At 37.5% G+C, this 19,789-nt stretch overlaps 2 protein-coding genes across 2 annotated transcripts; both read left to right on the top strand.

The window, feature by feature from the left end:
• The first annotated feature begins 2,241 nt into the window (after nt 1-2,241).
• LOC6041303 (delta(7)-sterol 5(6)-desaturase erg32) lies at nt 2,242-4,540 on the top strand. Its single transcript, XM_038254752.1, has 6 exons — nt 2,242-2,326; nt 2,393-2,598; nt 3,113-3,342; nt 3,408-3,659; nt 3,721-3,904; nt 4,046-4,540. Coding segments are annotated over exons 1-6 (1,263 nt in total). The 5' UTR covers nt 2,242-2,324; the 3' UTR covers nt 4,435-4,540.
• Nucleotides 4,541-8,764: 4,224 nt separating this feature from the next.
• LOC6041302 (lathosterol oxidase) lies at nt 8,765-11,228 on the top strand. The gene is made up of 5 exons (XM_038253941.1): nt 8,765-8,992; nt 9,049-9,236; nt 9,322-9,573; nt 10,545-10,728; nt 10,824-11,228. Exons 1-5 carry the CDS (start codon nt 8,815-8,817, stop codon nt 11,216-11,218), a joined length of 1,197 nt encoding a protein of 398 aa, XP_038109869.1. The 5' UTR covers nt 8,765-8,814; the 3' UTR covers nt 11,219-11,228.
• Nucleotides 11,229-19,789: the final 8,561 nt, after the last annotated feature.

Raw genomic sequence — 19,789 nt, 5'->3', positions numbered from 1 at the left:
CTTAAAACCACCAAGACATTCGATATCGGGGTATAAGATTACTGTGTGTGTACTTTTTTCAGAAAGAACTAGATTAAATTTGGTCAAATTTGAGTTTAAAGGGTACATAAATATTGGCAAAAGGATGTAGTCAAAAATCAATTAAATATTTCTGACTACAAAACCAATATTGTTTTTATTTTTTTAGTTATGATGCTACTACATACTTGGGTAAGAGCTGATTAACAGGTTATCATTTAGAGATCTCTAAAAAAATAAAAATGGCAACGCAGCGCATGCAACTTGAAAAAAATAAAAAATATATGAAGTTTTGTATATTATTCTGTTTTATAGCAAATACTAAAAAATAAACATAATTTTTGTTGAATTTAAGATAACTCCGACTCCAACTCCGGGTTATCAGAAATTTTCGGCTCTGACTCCTATTCCGACTCCAGCTTATAAAATTTAGCCGACTCCGGCTCCGACTCCGACTCCAGCTGTTCGAGTTTTTACGACTCCGACTCCGACTCCAGGCTTCCCAAAAAGACCCGACTCCACCGACTCCGGCTCCGACTCCGACTCCACAGCCCTGTAAAGGTTTTATTTGAAATTTGGGTAATTTTGTGTTAAAATTTCATACTCCTTTTCTCAAAAACCGCATTTTTTATATTGAAATCATTGCTTTGATGAATTCTCTTTTGAGAAATGTTTCTGGGCCCTTTGAGTATACTATACATATCACTACAGAAAGGTGTAATTAATGAGGTTTATGAAAGTATTTTTAGTATCAAATGTATGTTTCCATGATAATGTAACCAAAAAGATTATTTATTTGTGGTTTTGTTTATCGAAACAATTTATTTACTCTACTCAATACTTTTTCGTTTGGCATTTTTTTAGTTTGTACCCCGGTGGTCGGTCAAAATCAAACTAAAAAGTGACAAACTGTCACTTTTTACACGGCGCTCACGTATACCATTAAAACAAACGTTTTGTAGTGTGTGTGAACTCCGTGTAAAAGGGGTGCCAAACTAAAAACTGACCCCGTTCGTTTGACAACAGTAGGTGTCAAACAATCGGGGTTTGAGTGTAAAGTTTAATTTTACATCATAATTTTAACTGAAAAACTAACTTAATCCACCTATGTGGTTGATGCCTTCCTCACTTTTTACCAACAATGGGTAATAAGAGTGGTTTGGACACATATTTCAGCTATTTTTTTGAATCCAGAAAAAAAAAAGGTACACACATATAACTTAAGTAATCATAACTCGAGACAGGGTTGCCAGATCTTCAATGTTTTGGACTCGTTGGAAAGATTTTTCGATTACCTAAACAACGATGGGTCGGATAATGGATCCGGACATAGTTTACATACAGTTATGTGAGATCCAGCATCCAAAAAGAACATAAATATTACTTAAGTGGCCATATCTCGAGACATGGTTGCCAGATCTTCAGTGTTTTGGATTCGTTGGAAAGGTTTTTCGATTACCTAACCAACGATGGGTCGGATGGTGGATACGGACATAGTTTACATACATTTAAGTGGGATCCGGCTTCAAAAAAGTGCATCAATATCACTTAAGTGGACATATCTCGAGACAGGGTTGCCAGATCTTCAGTGTTTTGGATTCGTTGGAAAGGTTTTTCGATTACCTAACCAACGATGGGTCGGATGGTGGATCCGGACATAGTTTACATACATTTAAGTGAGATCCGGATAAATGTGAAAACACATTTTTATATATAACTTTTGAACTACTTATCGAAACTTCAAACAATTCAATAGCGATGTATGGGACCCTAAACCAAGTCGAATGCAACCGGTTTGATCAAAATCGGTCCAGCCAGTGCTGAGAAAACTTGGCAAGAATTTTGAACACATACATACATACACACACACACACATACACACACACAGACATTTGTTCAGTTTTAGATTCTGAGTCGATAGGTATACATGAATATAGGTCTACGAGCTGTATTTCAAAAGTTCATTTTTCGAGCAGGATTATAGCCTTACCTCAGTGAGGAAGGCAAAAACCTATAAAACTACTTAAAAATACATTTTATTATACAGTTAGCAGGCACATCTCATTTTTCCTAATCTAAATGCAAAATGTTTCTCTACGTGAACCTAAAGTTTGTGACATCATTCGTTCGTTATCAAAATGAAAGGGATGCGAAATAATCTATAGCCATTCGCACCCGAAACAATCCAAATTTTCGCCGTATAAAGAGAAGGGGACCCATTTCGAAACGGATTAGTTAAACAAATTATACCAAGCCGAAGTATCGTAAAATTTAGCAGAGACTTTGAAATGAATTAGTGAATCAAAATGTAAGGATAGTGTCAATATAGTGATTATAATTTTATGAAAATATTGAATATTTAATTTCTTTAAAGGGAAACGAAAAAACTAATTAAAGGAAAACGCTCAACTGTAAGTGCAGAATGTTTACCGAAGCGTTACAAAAATCCATTGATGGAAGGTGTGCGGTGGGTGGAACGATACTCAACGACTATCGATAAATTCTGGAGAACTTTGCCTGCGTATATACGAAATGTGTTAGGTTCTTTTGTGATATTCCTGATGGCTTCTGCGATAAAAGGTAAGATCATCTGTTAGGAATATGTTATCGTATCGTTATGATCGTGATACCGTGTTACAAGGGTGTGAACGGTATGGGAGTGTGACAAATCGCATCTGACTATAATTTTTTTTTATAAGAAAGCTCTTCTTTCAATTCTATATTGTTGGAGAGTGCTTGCAGAAGAAACACACACAGTTTTATTTCCTGCATAAAAAATACCATGCGTTTCCATTAGTGCATCAATGGGGACGCATGATGTTTAGTGTTTAATTGATTTCAGAAATGATAAACGTTTAATTAAATTTTCATTGTAAATTTTGTCTGCGCATCTTCCAGTGGTAAAATCCTGAAATGCCAAAGATAAGCCCCTGAATCGCTTGTACTCAAATTCAGCCGTATAGATTAGCCATGGTTTTGATTTAACACCTGTTCGCAGCACACCCCAATTGACGAATTATAGCGATATGTCAATCAGTGATGTTTATTGTTTGTTGGTGCACATTTTCATTGAACCACGTTATCTCATTGGTAGGTGACTGGATCGCTATTGGGGTACATTTGGTCAAGCACTTCAAAGGCACTGCCGAGCACAACAGTACCGACGGCCAGCACCTGTTGGTGACGAACAACACCAATGGAACAGGTACTGCCAAGATAGATGACTTGCTGGCTTATTTGAACCTCCAGGGGCTGCCACATTACCTAGTCATGGCAATTACGGGTTCGTTTCTTATCTACTTTGGCTCTGGAGGATTCATTCACGTGAGTGGAGTTTCCCAAGAAATTGTTTACAGGTTCAAAGATTACAATTGAGTTTCTTTTTTCAGTGGTATTACTACGTCAACAGACGGGACAGACCACAGGAATGGAAGTGCCAACCGGAGAAGTTTTTATCTCCCGAAGTGGAACTGCATGAAATATTCGTTGGGGGATTTTCAATGCTTATCATGAGCTGTTTGAGTGGAATCCTTTCATGCTATGCTATGAATAATGGCAGATTACTGACCCTGTACTATCGATGGGACGAGTACGGTTGGTGGTGGTTCTTTGGTCAAATATTAGTTATATTTTTGTACCAGGTAAGCTTGTTTCAAAGACAATGGAGGACATACATTAAAAAAAAAAACTTTTTGATTACAGGACTATCTAACGTACTGGCTTCACAGGATCTATCACTGGCCGTTTCTATACAAACACTTTCATAAATTGCACCACACCTACAAGCAACCTACAGCATTTTCCGTGACTGCGATTCACCCTGTGGAGATTCTCCATGTTCAGTTAACGATGCTTTTGCCAATATTTACCATACCAACGCACTGGGGTAAGTAAAACTTATTCTTAAAGCGATTATGAATGCAGACAACCATGCGCCTCTATTAAAATCGTTTTCCAAACATAATTGTGGGGACGCACGGTAGTTTAAAATCAATTTCAATTCAATTCAATTCATTCTCAATTTCAGCGGCTTTCTATTTTGTCGAGACCTACACGTATATCCACGGAATCTTGAACCACAGCGGAGTGAACATCAAATCGTTCTGGTGGCAACCGTGGCAGCCGGACACGATGTTCCACGACAACCATCACCAGTACTTCCACGTCAACTTTGGTTTCAACATCTACCTGTGGGACGTTTGGCACGGAACGTACCGTCGAAAGGATCGCGTTTATTCGGAGGATATTTTTGGCGGGAAAGGAAAAAGCTTCGAGCAGGTTTCTGAAAAAGAGCTTCTGAAGGATCTCGATGAGAGGAAAACTGAAAATCCGAACGCCTATCGGGATGACGTCAATGAATATGCCATTCAGGATACGGAAATGAGCCAAATTATTAAAAAAGCTAAGCAAAAATAGAATAGGCAGTTAAATTTAAGCAAGAAGTCAAAATATTTATAACAGAAATCCGATTGAATGAATAATTTAAAGGATAACGACTGTTTTTTTTGGGAAAAAAAATATATCGACGCTGTCGTGCTAACTTGTCGCACGTCGCTTTTTGACGTTCCGAGAAAAAAAAACGCGTTTTAATGTTTGACCTCGAATAAACAAAATTTTGAGCACGCAATGTAAACAATAACAGACACGTTTTGTTTGGCTGACCATTCTGTGCATTGTCCAGAAGTTTGGTTGAATTTGATTGCCGAAGTCCCATGTTATAATTACAAATGTTTGCGGTGGTCGAGCTCGTACTTGTGTCAAACGCGTTCTGACCTGAAATTTCTTTGGCCATTTGTCGCACTTACATCAATTTTTCATGGTGTGCCAAGATAGCACGACAAGATTGAAACTTCTTTCATATGAAAAGTGAAAACAATGCATTGAGTTTTTCCGGTTTTTATTAAATATCTCAGGATTGAAATCGAATTTCGGGCATCAGTGAAGGTCAAAAGGTGAGCTCCAACCTTGCATCAGATGGGAAAGTAAAACGTCGGTCCCGGTATTTTTTCTTCAATAACAATTTTGGTTTTTTTAATCCGGCTGAAACATTTTTAGTATTTTCGGTATGCCCAAAGAAGCCATTTTGTATCGTTAGTTTGTCCATATAATTTTCCATACAAATTTAGCAGCTGTCCATACAAAAATGATGTATGAAAATTCAAAAATCTGTATCTTTTGAAGGAATTTTTTGATCGATTTGGTGTCTTCGGCAAAGTTGTAGGTATGGATACGGACTACACGCGTAATATTGAATGTTTGGCCCCTTTGAAATGTTAGTCTTGATTTAAAAATGTTATTTTTTTTAAAAAAAGATCGGAAAATTTCACGAATGTTTCATATTTGAACATTGTAAATCGAAAAATGAGTTGCTGAGATATCGACGTTAGAAAATGTTGGGTTGTTTGGGTGCGACTTGGAAAACATCAATTTTCATGTTTTTAAACCTTTACATGGCAATTTCTCAGCAACTAAGGGTCGTATCAACAAAGTTCAAGAAAGCAAAATATAGAGAATTTTCTCGTCTTTTCAGAAATTTTTTTTTCAGGGTTGGGCAAACATGTGCACTAATTTAAAAAAATAAAAAAAACTGCGGCTATTTTCAAAAAAGTCACCTGAAATTAATTTAATTTCATAACGGTGCACTTTTATCAAAATTTCACTAAAGTGCTTTTTGATTGCAAATTTGATTTTACATCGAAAAATTGAAGTGAACAAATTTTTGCGACCAATATTGCGATTTTTTGAAAAAAAAAAAACAGTATTGATCAAAAAATTCATATCGGTCAATGAATTTTTGCACATCCTGATAATTTCTGAAAAGTTGGGATTTGATGTCCTGGGTGCTGAAAAGACAGAATGTGTAACGTGATTTTAGAATGCTCCCCACTAACACATCTGCACTACAGCTGTACACATAAACAAAGTGGTAGGCTATGTTCAAGCTCAAGCGTGACCTAGTTTTTGCTGATGAAATGACTTTTTTTCGTTGAAAATTAAGGGCTTCGACCTTCTTAATTCGTAGACTAATCGATGGGCGGCCAATAGAGGCCTATTTGATTTCCTCTTGACGTGACGAAATATTGCGACAGAAGTGGGTGGAATTTTGTGCATAAGAAAAAACAAGTGTGTGTGTGTGATAATGTTGGAGTGAGATTAATCAATATTATTTGGCATGTGTCATTCATAGTTATTGATAATTCGTCGCTAACATTTCCAAAAGCGTCATAAACGTAAGTTTTACGTGATCCAAAGCGCTCATTGAAATGTTAGTTACGAATTTGGCCAATCTCGATTTCTACGCTCTTCTCAAGATTTTGTTTACTTCGAATACCTCAAAAGCTCGACGCCACCGACAAAATAAATTATAGATCGATTACAATACTTGCCACTCCTTGGTATCATTTTGCGAACAGTAAATTGGTTCCGCTTTGACAGTTCTAAATTGAGGCCGCTTTGCGAACCACTTTTCCGTACCCAGTTGATGTCCTCTAAAAGAAAACAGAAAAAAATAATAATAGTCTTTTTATGCATATCAAGTTTTAGTGACAAAAAGTTAAATAAGAAATCACTAATTTTTTTTGCCGTGTACCATTTTTTTCCAGTGTAGTCCGTAAGCATACCTACTACTTTGCCGAAGACACCAAATCGATCAAAAAATTCCTTCAAGAGATTTTTGAGTTTTCATACATCATTTTTGTATAGACAACTGCTAAATTTGTATGGACAATTTTATGGACAAACTAATGATGGCTTCTTTGGGCATACCGAAGGCACCAAAAAAGTTTCAGTCGGATTAAAAAATACAAAAAAAATCGAATGACCGAAATCTGAGAGAACTGCTTTGTTAGGGCGTTAAGTCATTCCAAGAGTAGGAGTCGTCTTCATGCCATCAGCACAAACAACACACCAAACCAAGCCTGCTCCGGTGGAATCGCTAGCGGCGGTGGGACTCGCAATCCAAAGGTCGTCAGTTCGAACCCTGGGGTGGAAGGTTCCTTGGAGTAGAAAGAGGGTTGGGTCACCTTCCCATTCAAGCCTTCGGACTCCTAGGAGCAGAAGCTTGCAGACCACAAAGGACCTAGGGGTCGTTAATGTGGTTGGTTTGATTTGTGTTTCTGGCAACCTCAAAGCACACGCTTACCATTTTTGTCCACATTTTTGCTCAGTCATTTATGTCAATCAATTTGCAATCCTTTCACTAAATAAGCGTATTTTGAAATTAAATATATCTTTATTGAACATTGTTATGATAATTACATTTCATTTACATTCTAAGTGTTATGGATAAATGCTCTTCATCTTTGATGTAATTTTCGTTTCATTATAAACTGTTCACATTCATTTATCTACTTCAAATTGTTTTATATTTTTGCACTGAATTGAACAAATTTGGGTTAGAAAGAAAAAATCACTTTAACAACTAATCCTAACATGAAACTACAAAATAAAAATCATTGAAATATTCAATGATTTTTATTTCACCCGTTGATGCTGGTTGGTTTTCCCTCGGTTGCTGACTGAAGTCTGGAGGAGTTGTATTCTCTGCAACTTTTTGCCGCTGATTCAACGGCAATGGCTGCAGATTTGGAACCACTCGAGCAGATCCTGCTCCAGGTGACGCCTAAGCTAAAAAATCCATGTTGAAAATTGGCTGAACTGCTCTCAGCTCGGACGGCGTTGTCGATCCTTTCTCGAAATGAACCAGGTACAGTTGATCACGATACTTGATGTCCTTGTTGTGTCTCGTCATCTTGAAGACTTCGATCACGGTCAACTTTTTTAGAGTTTTGGGCACATCTTTCAGCAAACTCACATCCATGTCGTACAGGCCACGGAGGACCTATTTCAAGGGGCGTTTACCTGTATCAACATGGCTGTAGTATTCAATCTTTGTGCTGTTCAAGAAATCCCGAACGTAGTTGTAACCCTTTGTGTCAGGTAGCAGAATTTAGAGTCCATCAGCACACATGCGAATGGAAGCTCGTAAAGCACCAGATTTGATAAATCCGTTCAGCCACATTCGCACCGAATCCGATCACAGAAATGGGTGGCTCCTTTTCCCGTCGTTCAACTTCTTCTTTCTCGCTCACGTCCTTAGAAAGGGTAGCTAACTGGTTTCCAGACGAATTCTGAGCGTTATTGAATTCTTCAAATTTGCCGATCCTGCTGGTGAGGACCGCCTCTTTCTCTGGCCGTGAGGCTTTTTTTACACTTGTTAGCACTTATTTGGTGTTTGAGGGACACACGTCTGACTCGCTGCTATGCTAATCGCAGACTGAAATAAACGTACACTCATAACCCGATGGTTTGACACCAACTGTTGTCAAACGAACGGGGGTCACTTTTTACTTTGACACCCTTTATACACGGAGTTCACACACACTAACAAATGTTTGTTTTGATAGTGTGCGTGAGCACCGTATAAAAATTGAAAGGGGTTGAGTGTATTGATTTACTGGAAACGACTAGACTCTTGATTTGTAGTTTGAGTTTGAAACACAACAACTTTAAGTTGTGTGCTTTCTGCAGGATTTCTTAGGGCAGAAAAAAGTAAAAATTTGAGGGCCTGCCGAGAAACAGCTGTTTACAAAGAAAAGAAAACAATAATCTCGTCTTACTCAAAATAGCAAAGGTGCCTGCACCCTGAATCTAATCGATTTGTACCGAATGCTTTTTAATTTTCGGAGATAAGAATTTGCACAGTACCGCGAAAGGCATTTTTTGATCAGTTTTAATTTGACCATCTCGCGATACACATGGCACATTTTGAGGCTCAAAGCGGTAATTTATAACATAATGGTTACTAACGTGAGTTCTGAGTCGAAAAATTTACATCGCAACCCTCTGCTGGAGGGAGTTCGGTGGTCGGAAAAGTATTCAGTACAGTTGAGTGTAGTTTGGAATATATTACCAAAATATTTGAAAAATCTCTTCATTTGTGTTGCCATTCTTTTGTTTGCAACTGTTTTGAAAGGTAAGTTTTTTTTTAAATGCTACCAAATTGTTTGATGACCTTTATTTCCTCACCAGGTGATTGGATCGTTATCGGTGTGCACTTGTGGAAGCAATTTTGGGAGCGTGAATCACAACTTGCGAGCGATGGCAATCCGGTGCATTCCATATTGACCGATTACGGACTTGATGGATTGTCGTACTTTATAGTATCAGCCGTTTTGGGATCTTATCTCATCTACTTTGCCATCGGTGGATTCATTCATGTAAAACGCTGATAAACGCCCTTTCTAAACTGGTGAACGAATTATTTCAGTATGACTGAGCTTTTTCTTGTTTTCCTACCAACAGTGGTACTTTTATATCAACCGACGGGATAAAGCTCACGAGTGGAAATGCCAGCCGGAAAAGTTTCTGTCTCCCGAGTTGGAGCTTCACGAAATACTGGTTGGTGCGTCCTCTCTGCTGATTGTGAGCATTCTTTCCGGTTTTGTCGCCTGTTATGCTCTGAATGGAGGAAAAGGGCTTACCATCTACTATGGCTGGAACGAGTATGGGTGGCTTTGGTTCGCGTTACAGTTCGTGGCAATCTTCGTATATCAGGTAGGAGTTATATTTGGGATATGAAGCTTTCACTTAGCATAAGGTAAGTTGCGATGCCAACAAAATTGTATATGATAATTGGGATTTTTTCAAATGTTCGCCGAATTTTTCTTCTCTAAGTTTGTAAATTAATAGCGGGTTTCCACTAATAGATACAAGTAAAAAAAGTGCAAAAATGCATCTTGTGAATTCTGTTCCTTGTGGCAATAAAGTTGTTGGTCGCTGTAACTTCCGGAAAGAAGAACAAAACATTTTAAAGATAACAGAAACGTGACATTCTTTTTCAGCAGTCCATTTTTTTAGATTTCTTTGCAAAGTGCCGGGTTCGGTGGTGTAGTTTTTAGCGTGGTAGCCTCTCTCCCCAGTAATGCCTGCGTTCAATCCCAGACGGACCCGGTTTTTTTTTGACACGAGATTTGCCTGATCACGCCTTCTATCGGATGCGGAAGTAAAACGTCGGTCCATTTGGGTAAAAAGAGGTTTTGGGTAACGCCTAGAAATGAGCAGAAACTTGCAGCAGAGACCACAAAAGACCCAGGAGTCGTTAAAGTTGATTGCTTTGCAAAGTGTATTTTTTACTCACACTCTGATGAAATACATGCCAGAGATCAAGTCTCTCCACTCTCCCCTACAAGACATTTACTTGCCAAGTCTTCATCCTACATATGAGTTGATTTTCTCAACACAGTGATGAGATATTATGACATTCAATGTTTTATAGAGTTATTTCTTTATAAATTAAAAAAAAAAAAATTGTAATTTTTTTTTTATCACAACAAAATAAATGTGATGTTGTATGTTGTAATAGAACATATTGATTGATATCAAGATTAAAGATTTTTCATACGGTATAATCATAGATGATACAAACGGTTGGAAAACTGTTGCATAAATGATGCCACCACCTTTGCCGGCATAACGCCTCGTTGCGATATAACATCGTTTTGATTGTTCTTCTCGTCCTCGTACAGGATTACACAACATATTGGGTTCACCGGATCTTTCACTGGCCCTGGCTGTACAGGAATTTCCACAAGCTCCATCATACGTACAAGCAACCGACGGCATTCTCAGTAACGGCCAGCCATCCAGTGGAGATTATTTTCACTCAACTTGTAATGCTTGTACCGATTGTCACTGTTCCGATCCACTGGGGTATGAGACTGTCAAATCATCAGAGTTCAGTTAGTCAGCCAGACTCAATTGATTCACGTTTCTTCCTGTTTCTTTTTTTGTGTCTCCCTCCCTAGCTCCATTCTACGTCGTTGTGGTTTATGCCTATTGCCATGGGATTCTAGGTCACTCCGGTGTTAATTTCAAATCCTTCTGGTGGCAACCATGGCAGCCGGATACCATCTTTCATGACAACCATCACCAGTACTTCCACGTCAACTTTGGATTCAACATCTACTACTGGGACATTCTGCACGGGACGTATCGCCAGAAGGACCGTGTCTATTCGGAGAGCATTTTTTACGGCCAGGGGAAGGGACTGGACGAGGTGTCCGAGAAGGTCCTGCTTTCCGATATGATCGAGAGGAATTTGGAAAATCCGCAAGCATACCGCAACAGCTTTCACCGCTACAAACTGGACGAACATGACATGGCTAAATTCGTCGTGAACAATAAAGTTAAAACAAATTAGTTGAGAACGAGAGCGACAAATTGTTGACCACTCCGATCGAGACCCGAAACCTCAAATGTGAATCATTTCGAACGGACCTATCGGGACCGACCAGTGCGATGCTCTCCTATGCAAGCTCGGCCATAAATCTGGATGCACTCGATGGTTTTCTGCAGTTCACTACTCTTTTCGGCTTTCAATTTTGTCATCGCTTTTTGCATATGCCAACTGAAAAAAGTAAACTCCTTTTCCACTGTGCTGGTGGCCCATTTTTGAAGGGATGGGGAATGAAACGTGAACACCGTTTTGTTTTTATTGTCAGAGAAAAAAAAACAATGGAGGAAAGTACATTAAGCACGGTACACGGTTTTACTCTAAAAAAGCATTGACAGTTTAAGTGATGCCCATTTAAAGTTGTATAATTTTGTAATAATGTCTTTGTAAAAAAATATGGGATTCTGGAGTTTTTAAAATCATGTACCAACTCTGTTTTCAACAATGCTTCCATTTTTTTTCACAACCAAATTTAGAATTCCAGACCAACAGGGACAAAATTTGAAAATCCTGTCCCGGGATATCCAGAGGTAGATTTACCAATTGATATTGATAAACACATAAACTTTGAAAAAATATTTGCAACGGCCTTATTGCGATTTTGAAAAGATTAATTCTTGTGAAAGTGAACTAGTGCACGGTTCATCATCGATGTTGATGCAACACTGAACCCATACTCAGCCCACCTTCATCCCAGAATTGTGACCCAAAATTCGGTGTAATGATCGAACGTCGTTTTCGAGCAGGTTTCTAATGATGATTAGGCAATTAATATGCCAAACGACTTCATCAGTCAATTAGTTAACGATGCTAATGGGAGAACAAATCGCTGCGAGTAAATTAATAGCCTTCGAATGGGTTTATTTATCTGTAAAGTGGTGTAAAAACACGAGTGACGGCCATTCGCACAACCCCAGGCGACCCTTTCAATAGAAAATCGATGATGACCAATTGCTGGACTTGAATGGTGGGCAAAGAATACCCCCTTGCAATGCATCCTGTCACGTCATATTGTATTTAGTGTTTTATGCAAGATTTACATACACAGGAAGCAACAAAAATCGGCAGTAAAAAGTTGTACAAAATCGTTTGCATGAAGTTGACGAGACTGCTAACAAAATAACGATTTGATGAAATAATTTATTCAAAAGGAACAAACACACGTATCCTATAGGTATAAAAATTTGTGGCACACTATGTTGCTACGTTTATTTTTTTCCATACAAAACAATATGCCCTTCTATCCATACGGGGAAAGACTTCTCTAGGATGTTGACTGGACAGTTGATGGTTGCTATTTTCAATCCATTTACCAACAATGCACATGAGCCAGATTAAACACAATAGCACACACATTCTCACACTCAATAATTGTATGTGCATTTATAGAGCAAATTATAAACAAAAGTTAATTATCTCCTGTGTCTTCGTACTCGGGGAGGACAATCTTTTCGTAAACTGTACAGCAAGTTCATTAGTTTATTCATGCTTAGCACAGAATATTTGCATACATCAACCCTAAGATTGTGCATCAGCTTCTACTGCTACTGCTACTTCTGGTTGCATGTTGTGTTAGGAGAGCCAAAAGAGCATCCAGCCGGCATTCCTAGTGTGTGCAGCAAAGGATTGGAGTTGATTTATACCGCAATACAAATGTAAATAGCACTAACCATCGCCAGCATACGGAGATTATTGTAACTACTTGACTCTGATACACTGATACACCCAGATCCTGGGGAGAGGGGACAAACTCCACGGTGCCTTTGGTTGACAAAGTAATTAGCAATTTTGTGCATTGTCATATTCTCCCACTTCCGGTGGGACAGACATGCGGCCAGTTACTCTAAATAGCTTCACAATGCATGTGTGACAGATCCAGTGAAGAGACTCGATGGCTCTGCCACATGGTGAGGGTCCTCCGCATGACGACGATGAACGAAGGAAACGAACCCGATGTTGATTCAATTAAATGTCAGGTTTGACTCAGTGCTGATTGGACATTGACAGGGATCATTTTTTTTTGTTGATGTAAGTTTGCTGTGTTGTAGAAACAAGTTGCACTCATACTTAAAACTTCATCATCCCGGTACGAGAATCGAACTCACGACCTCTGGATTGGCAAACCCAGCACGCCGCTAGTCGAAACCCATCCCCTACCGGTCAGTATTCCCAGGTAGCATATTTACCCTTTTAAGGGATCTGACTTTGCCGAGCCAGACAGGAATCGAACCCATCACCTTCCGCTTACAAGGCATGGGCCTTCCGCGATAGTTCGCATGGAAGATTCAGACAATATTTTTATCACACTATCTGAAATCCGCTCTCCAAAATGTGTATAAATAACACATAAGTGCCAATAACTTTTGATAGGGTTGCCAGATCTTCGATATTTAAGGTGCATTTGAAAGGTCTTTCGATTATCTAACTAACGACTGCTCGCATGATGAAGCCGGACATCATTTTTATCGGAATATCTGAGATCCGGCCTACAAAAAGTGTATAAATAATACTTAAGTGCTGATAACTTTTGATAGGGTTGTAGATCTCCATAATTTTGGGCTCATTGGAAAGGTCTTTTTAATACCTTTCTAAAAATGTATAACATGATAGGTTTTCTTGTAAAAACCACCCTTTTTACAATTTTCCGGACATACGCCAAAATCGTTTTTTTAGTATAACTTTCGAAGTACTTAACTAAACTTACTGATTTTAAATAGAGACCTATGGATATGGGACCCCAAGACGGATCGAATGAGACTAATACGGGCAAAATCCGTATATCTAGTCTGGAGATAATCGAGTGACAATTTTTTTGTCCACCCATCTACACACATGCATACATACATTTGCTCAGGACATGATTCTGAGTCGATATGTATACATGAAGGTGGGTCTACGAGGTCAAATTAATAAGTTCGTTTTTCGAGTGATTTTATAGCTTTTCCTCAGTAAGGTGAGGAAGGCAAAAAGACTCTGAATAGGAATTAAAAATACATTTTTGAGGTTTTAAGTTTAAACTACCTTCCTTACCTAATCGTTCAAGAAAGAAAATAGGTTAATTGAGTACTCAGGACCTCTTAAAACCTCTGTTTGTTTGTTTGCCCGCAGTTGCTTTGGCATTAAGGCGTAGAAATCGCTGCATTTATGCAAATAGAGAAAACATTTCACTCGGTACAAAACCTTTCGATCGCGGAAACGGAACATACCGAAACCCAGGTTGTTCGCCGCACCAGCAGAGGGAAGCAATCATAACTAATAAAAGCTTGGTCCAAGCGTATGATTTAATGGTCAGTCGAGGCATCGCAGTCCGGTAGGCACCTCTGTTATTTAGGGGCGATTTCATTTTTCACTCCTTTCTCTTGGGTGCTTTACGTGATATGATTTATCGGTTTGCTTATGCCACTCGACGACGTCAACGACGACAACGACAGGAAGCTCGCAAAAAGAACCAAGGAACTGGTCCGGTTGCGCCCTAGACAGGAAATGCAGCTTACGGTGGAATGTTTCAATTTCAGCCAGAAATGATCAAGCATTGGACAGGCGCTCAATTTCAACGCTTCCGTAGAATGTTAAGTGTTGTATAACACGTCGTCACACAGTTGTTCTTTAACGGCACGATATTTCTTCCCCGCAGCTCTTGGATTTCGACGGGATTTATAATGGCTTTGCGATATGGACGTTGCATCTTCCGGTGTCGGGAAAATTATTTTTTTAAGCATCAATTTAATGTCGGCCACATTCTATCAGCATATATTATTCGCACAATTATATGCAAATTGCTTCGGACGAATTTACATTTAACCAACACTTCTTGCCAGAAGCACCACATAATTAGATTGTGAGAAGTTCTGCTACATTGTTAGCACCTTGTAGTCTACGAATAATTAATTCGAGGGTATAATCTTGTAAGTAGTTGGCAGTCCAGCTTACAACTTAAAAAAAATTGAAAGCGTTTCTTTGTTGTTAATGATCATGTTGCAGATTTTTTTTTTTTGATATTGTATGCTCAATTAATATTTTTTTATTTGTTTCAATATGGTGAACGTGTCACTTCGTCGCCGTCGTGCTAACTTGTCGTACGTGCATTTTGGGCCAAATTGAGTTAAGAACGCCTTTTTGTGCAGCTCACAATGCCTCACCTTTTGACCTTCACAGATCCCCAAAATTCGATTTCAATCCTGAGATATTCAATAAAAACCAAAAAACGTGTTTTCATTGTTTACATTGCGTGCTCTCGTTTTTGTTTATTCAAGGTCAAACATTAAAATGCGTTTTTCTCGGAACGTCGAAATGGTGATAGCACGACAGCGTCGACTTCCTGATTAAAGCATTTTCAGAAGTAAAACTGTTATTTTTATACTAAAGGTGACACCTAGCTAAAGAGACGGCCATTACTTAATTAGGATGAATGAGAAAGGTGTCAACCACGTGTCAGTGGATTAGGTAAGTTTTTTTTTAACTTGTTAAGTGTACAACTGGAAAATTGTTATAGTATTTTGCAGCACAATCCTTGCACCGCTCAACTTGGTTCAATTTTCATTGATTTCAACCTTGGAACCATGCCTTCGATAGGTGTGTAAAAAGGGTGATAAAGTGGCATCAGACAAACAACACGTTTATACGCTCTCCGTTGAGCAGTCAACAGCCGCTGAGTCGAGTCAGTTTCGTTGGTCAAGCCGAAAGGTGTCCGCCGCTGAAATTACAGCTTTATTTTCGTAGCCATTTTATTTCACTTATCGTTTTGCAGCAAACGTGCCAAAGTGGTGATGCCACCACAAACAGGTGTTGGATCTCTGTGGGGGGTGCCAATAGGAGTCGCCTGCAGGCACTTGTCGTCATCGTTGTTGTTGTAAATGACCCCGCGGCTGCCACGGTCGCTCGGTCGGCGCACTGTTCGAACGTCATCAAAATAAAATTTGGACGAGAACCGATCGAAGGGCAGTAAATGAAATGGATTTTGTTGGCATATAAAATGGGGCAAGGAAAATAAACCAATTGGTATCACTTTGGTAGCAGCAGGCTTTAAAAAAATCGTGTACCTCATTGCAATGGGGATGTTGGTACGGACTGTTTATTTAAGTTTATTGGTACGAGCGGTCGTAATACGGCGTCAACTTATAATTGAAATTTTTAATCTTTGCTTCGCAACATGGCGGTATTTGTGGGCCTTACCAAAAGTATTTGTAGTCACTCAGTGTCAGTAGGGGACTTGATCTCCGTTTATATTGCGAGTTAGAAGCTTAGATATTTGATTATCTTTCACTTCAATGGTTCACATCAACCAGAGCTTTTACATCATGATTATTGTTACAGATATTTTTGTATTTTCGTAACTACGGGAACTATCGATATAATGTAATTTTTTATTCATCCCCTAAAGCACGATTTAAATGAATATGCCAATTTTTACAATCAGATTGTTGCAGGAATTGGTCCGTAAGCTTGTCAATTTTGGAATAAGAAGAAAACAACTTCCTTGGTTGCTGTGCACCTCTAATGGATATTTCAAGATCGAAATAGTTCGTTGAGTCATGCCAAGCGTTTGATAAAGACAGATAAAAACCGTTCAAACTGCATTTTTATCCATCTTTAAATTTTTAAAGATTCCATTGACTCTCTGTATGTTCTTGTTACTAAGAGTTTTATATTGAAGACATTTAAAAGCTGAGCAACTCTCTACGAAATCGGCCGATTTCGACCATTTTTTGTATTTTTTTATTTGGCTCAAACTTTGTGGGGGCCTTCCCTATGACCAAATAAGCTATATTGCGTCATTGGTTCACCCATACAAGTTTCCATACAATTTTGGCTGCTGTCCATACAAAAAATGATGTATGTAGGTATGTAAATATTCAAACAGCTGTAACTTTTTAGTGAATTTTCTGATCAATTTGGTGTCTTCGGCAAAGTTGTAGGTATTGTTGAGGACCATTGAGAAAAAATAGGTACACGGAAAAAAATGCAGATTTTTTGATCGATTTTTTCTCACAAAAACTTAATTTCCCAAAATGATTTTCGAGATTTTTTTATTTGTTTTAGGGGATTTCCGCGACTTTTGAGCCATAGAGAAACATGGTCAAGAAAACGGCCACCGAGTTATGAAGTTTTGAAAAAAAATGTGATTTTTGGAAAAAATCGAAATTTTATGCAAAAACAAATTTGACGTTATTTTCCAATGCAAAATTGAATTTGCAATCGAAAACTACTTTACAGATTTTTTGATAAAGGGCTCCGTTGCGAAAATTTAGCCACCGAAAGTTTGATTTTAGCGAAATATTTATAGTTTTTCGATTTTTTTAAAATAGTGACCATGAGTGACAATTTCTTAAAATATTTTTTTTAAAGTTCAGAAATTTTGCTAGAAAATTGTCTAAGAGACATTGATGATTTGACCTCTGGTTGCCGAGATACAGCCGCTTTAAGAAAAAGAAACACGAAAATTTAAGTTTTCTAAGTCAACCAAAACAATCTACAATTTTCTAATGTCGATATTTCAGCAACTAATGGTCCGATTTTCAATGTTAAAACATGAAACATTCGTAAAATTTTTCGATCTTTTCGAAAAAAATATTTTGACATTTTTTAAATCAAATCTAACATTTTAAAAGGGCTAAACATTGAATATTACGCTCAAATTTGCACCAACATAACATGGAGAAAAGTCAGTTTCCAAAATCTTGAACAAGCGTTCATTAACCACGAACAAAGCGTTCAATTTAGAACGTCCAATTTCCCGTGCCGGAAAAATGTTTCCCTGGAATTGCCTGGATGTCCCGAAAATAAAATATTTCCCGTTTCCCGGGAAAATTCACGCGAAAGTAGAAATTTTCCTTACTATTTGGAACCAATGTTTTGAAAATTCACAAAAAAAAAAATATAACAAGGAAACCTAACTTGATTGTATTCAATTCAATCTACTGTTCATATTAAACAAATTAGCTCGTCTGTAAATTTCGGGTCAAGGTTTATTTCAGAAAATATTAAGAAATAAATATTCATAAACATTCAACAACACAACTGGGAATTGATCTTGCTTATTCGTTGGGCTACAAAAATTTCTATATTATGGAATGAAAATGGACTATTTTTTTGGTAACCATTTTTAAACAAAATCAAGTAGAATTTATTTAATAGTATTCGAGAAATGACAGTTTAAAGCACTGGAGTACAAGGGCGTAAGAAGGTTGAATATGAAAACATGTATCATCATTTAATTTAAACCATTTTTGAACCATGATTTTTTTTAAGCTAAGACATTAATTAAATACCATGTAATAAAACCCATAAAATTAATGAAACCATTGAAAATCATTAAAAACAACTTCATATGATATTAGAGCGTCCAATTTCCCGGGGTTACAAATTTCCCGGGAAACGGGAAATTTTCAGCCAATTTCCCGGGAAATCCCGGGAATTCCCGGGAAATTTTAAATTTATTGAAAATTGTTATGGTCTTGGTATTAATTAATATTAAGCAACAAAATTGTATAGGACATCAACACAACATTAATGGTTTAAATAAGTTTGAAGATCAATTAACAGCTTGACTGCATGTAAAAAATCATTCAACTACAAGAAAATGTATTTTGGTATTTTTTGATGAGAAATTTTAAACATGCCTCTGTGACCAGTTTATTGAAATGAGAAAAAACATGCAGAAATTATGTTTTTCATGACAAATACTGATTTCAGCTCTTGAACAAATGGTAAAGCTTTTTAGTGTTGGTTTAACTCCAAACAATCCAATGTTTTCAAATATTTGAGCAAACTTTGAATATATTCTTGCATTTTTTGAGAACAAACAATAGAATGTAATTTATCAATGATTTTTTTGTATTATCATGTTGCATAATTTAAATTACACGATAAACTAACATCAATCCACAAAAAGTCTTCTATTTTTCACATTTAACCCTCTAACACCTGTAGTTGCACCAGTGCTCCATAATTCTTTTACTTCAAATTGTAATTTCTTTAGTACTAGGTATTCAACCAATTGAATTAATTCTTTTTGCACAAATTCGATTTTCATCTTCTTTGATCATGGTTTACAAAAACGTAAAAAAATCTCAATTTAAATTTGGAGGTAAAGAGTTAATATTGTTTTGATTAAATTACATCAATCTGTTGAAAATTAATACCGTAAAACGGGGTGACTTTGATAGCCGGGGTGACTTTGATAGGTTTGCGATTTTTCCACAAAATGAACAGTTCAATTAAAATACGTACGGAATGGTTTACAATCATACTGACCGTGGTAGAGAAGTGTTCAATATACCTCAAAAAGAACTTTTCATAAAATTTTGAAAAGTTCAAAAAGTTAGTTTACTATAGTTATGAAAATATTGATGAAAGTAATTATTTTAAACTTCCCATAGTGTCATAATTTTCTCAATGAACATGATTTTGAATCGGAAAACGGAATGCATTTTCGAATTCTTTGGACAATTTTCCACTAGGAAAAGGATTAATAAGTTTGTAAATCATAAATAACTTGTGTTTGTGAAACGCAATCTCAAAAAATCTCCAGATTTATAT

The sequence above is a fragment of the Culex quinquefasciatus genome, chromosome 2, assembly GCF_015732765.1.
Source record: "Culex quinquefasciatus strain JHB chromosome 2, VPISU_Cqui_1.0_pri_paternal, whole genome shotgun sequence".
Lineage (NCBI taxonomy): Eukaryota > Metazoa > Arthropoda > Insecta > Diptera > Culicidae > Culex > Culex quinquefasciatus.
This window is presented reverse-complemented; position numbering and strand designations above follow the sequence as displayed.

Coding starts and splice junctions, on each gene's coding strand:
- LOC6041302 (XM_038253941.1), top strand. CDS start 8,815: ATGGTTACTAACGTGAGTTCTGAGTCGAAAAATTTACATCGCAACCCT. Junction 9,237..9,321: donor CCATCGGTGGATTCATTCAT/GTAAAACGCTGA, acceptor TCCTACCAACAG/TGGTACTTTTATATCAACCG. Junction 9,574..10,544: donor TGGCAATCTTCGTATATCAG/GTAGGAGTTATA, acceptor GTCCTCGTACAG/GATTACACAACATATTGGGT.
- LOC6041303 (XM_038254752.1), top strand. Junction 2,599..3,112: donor GATGGCTTCTGCGATAAAAG/GTAAGATCATCT, acceptor TCTCATTGGTAG/GTGACTGGATCGCTATTGGG. Junction 3,660..3,720: donor TAGTTATATTTTTGTACCAG/GTAAGCTTGTTT, acceptor TTTTGATTACAG/GACTATCTAACGTACTGGCT.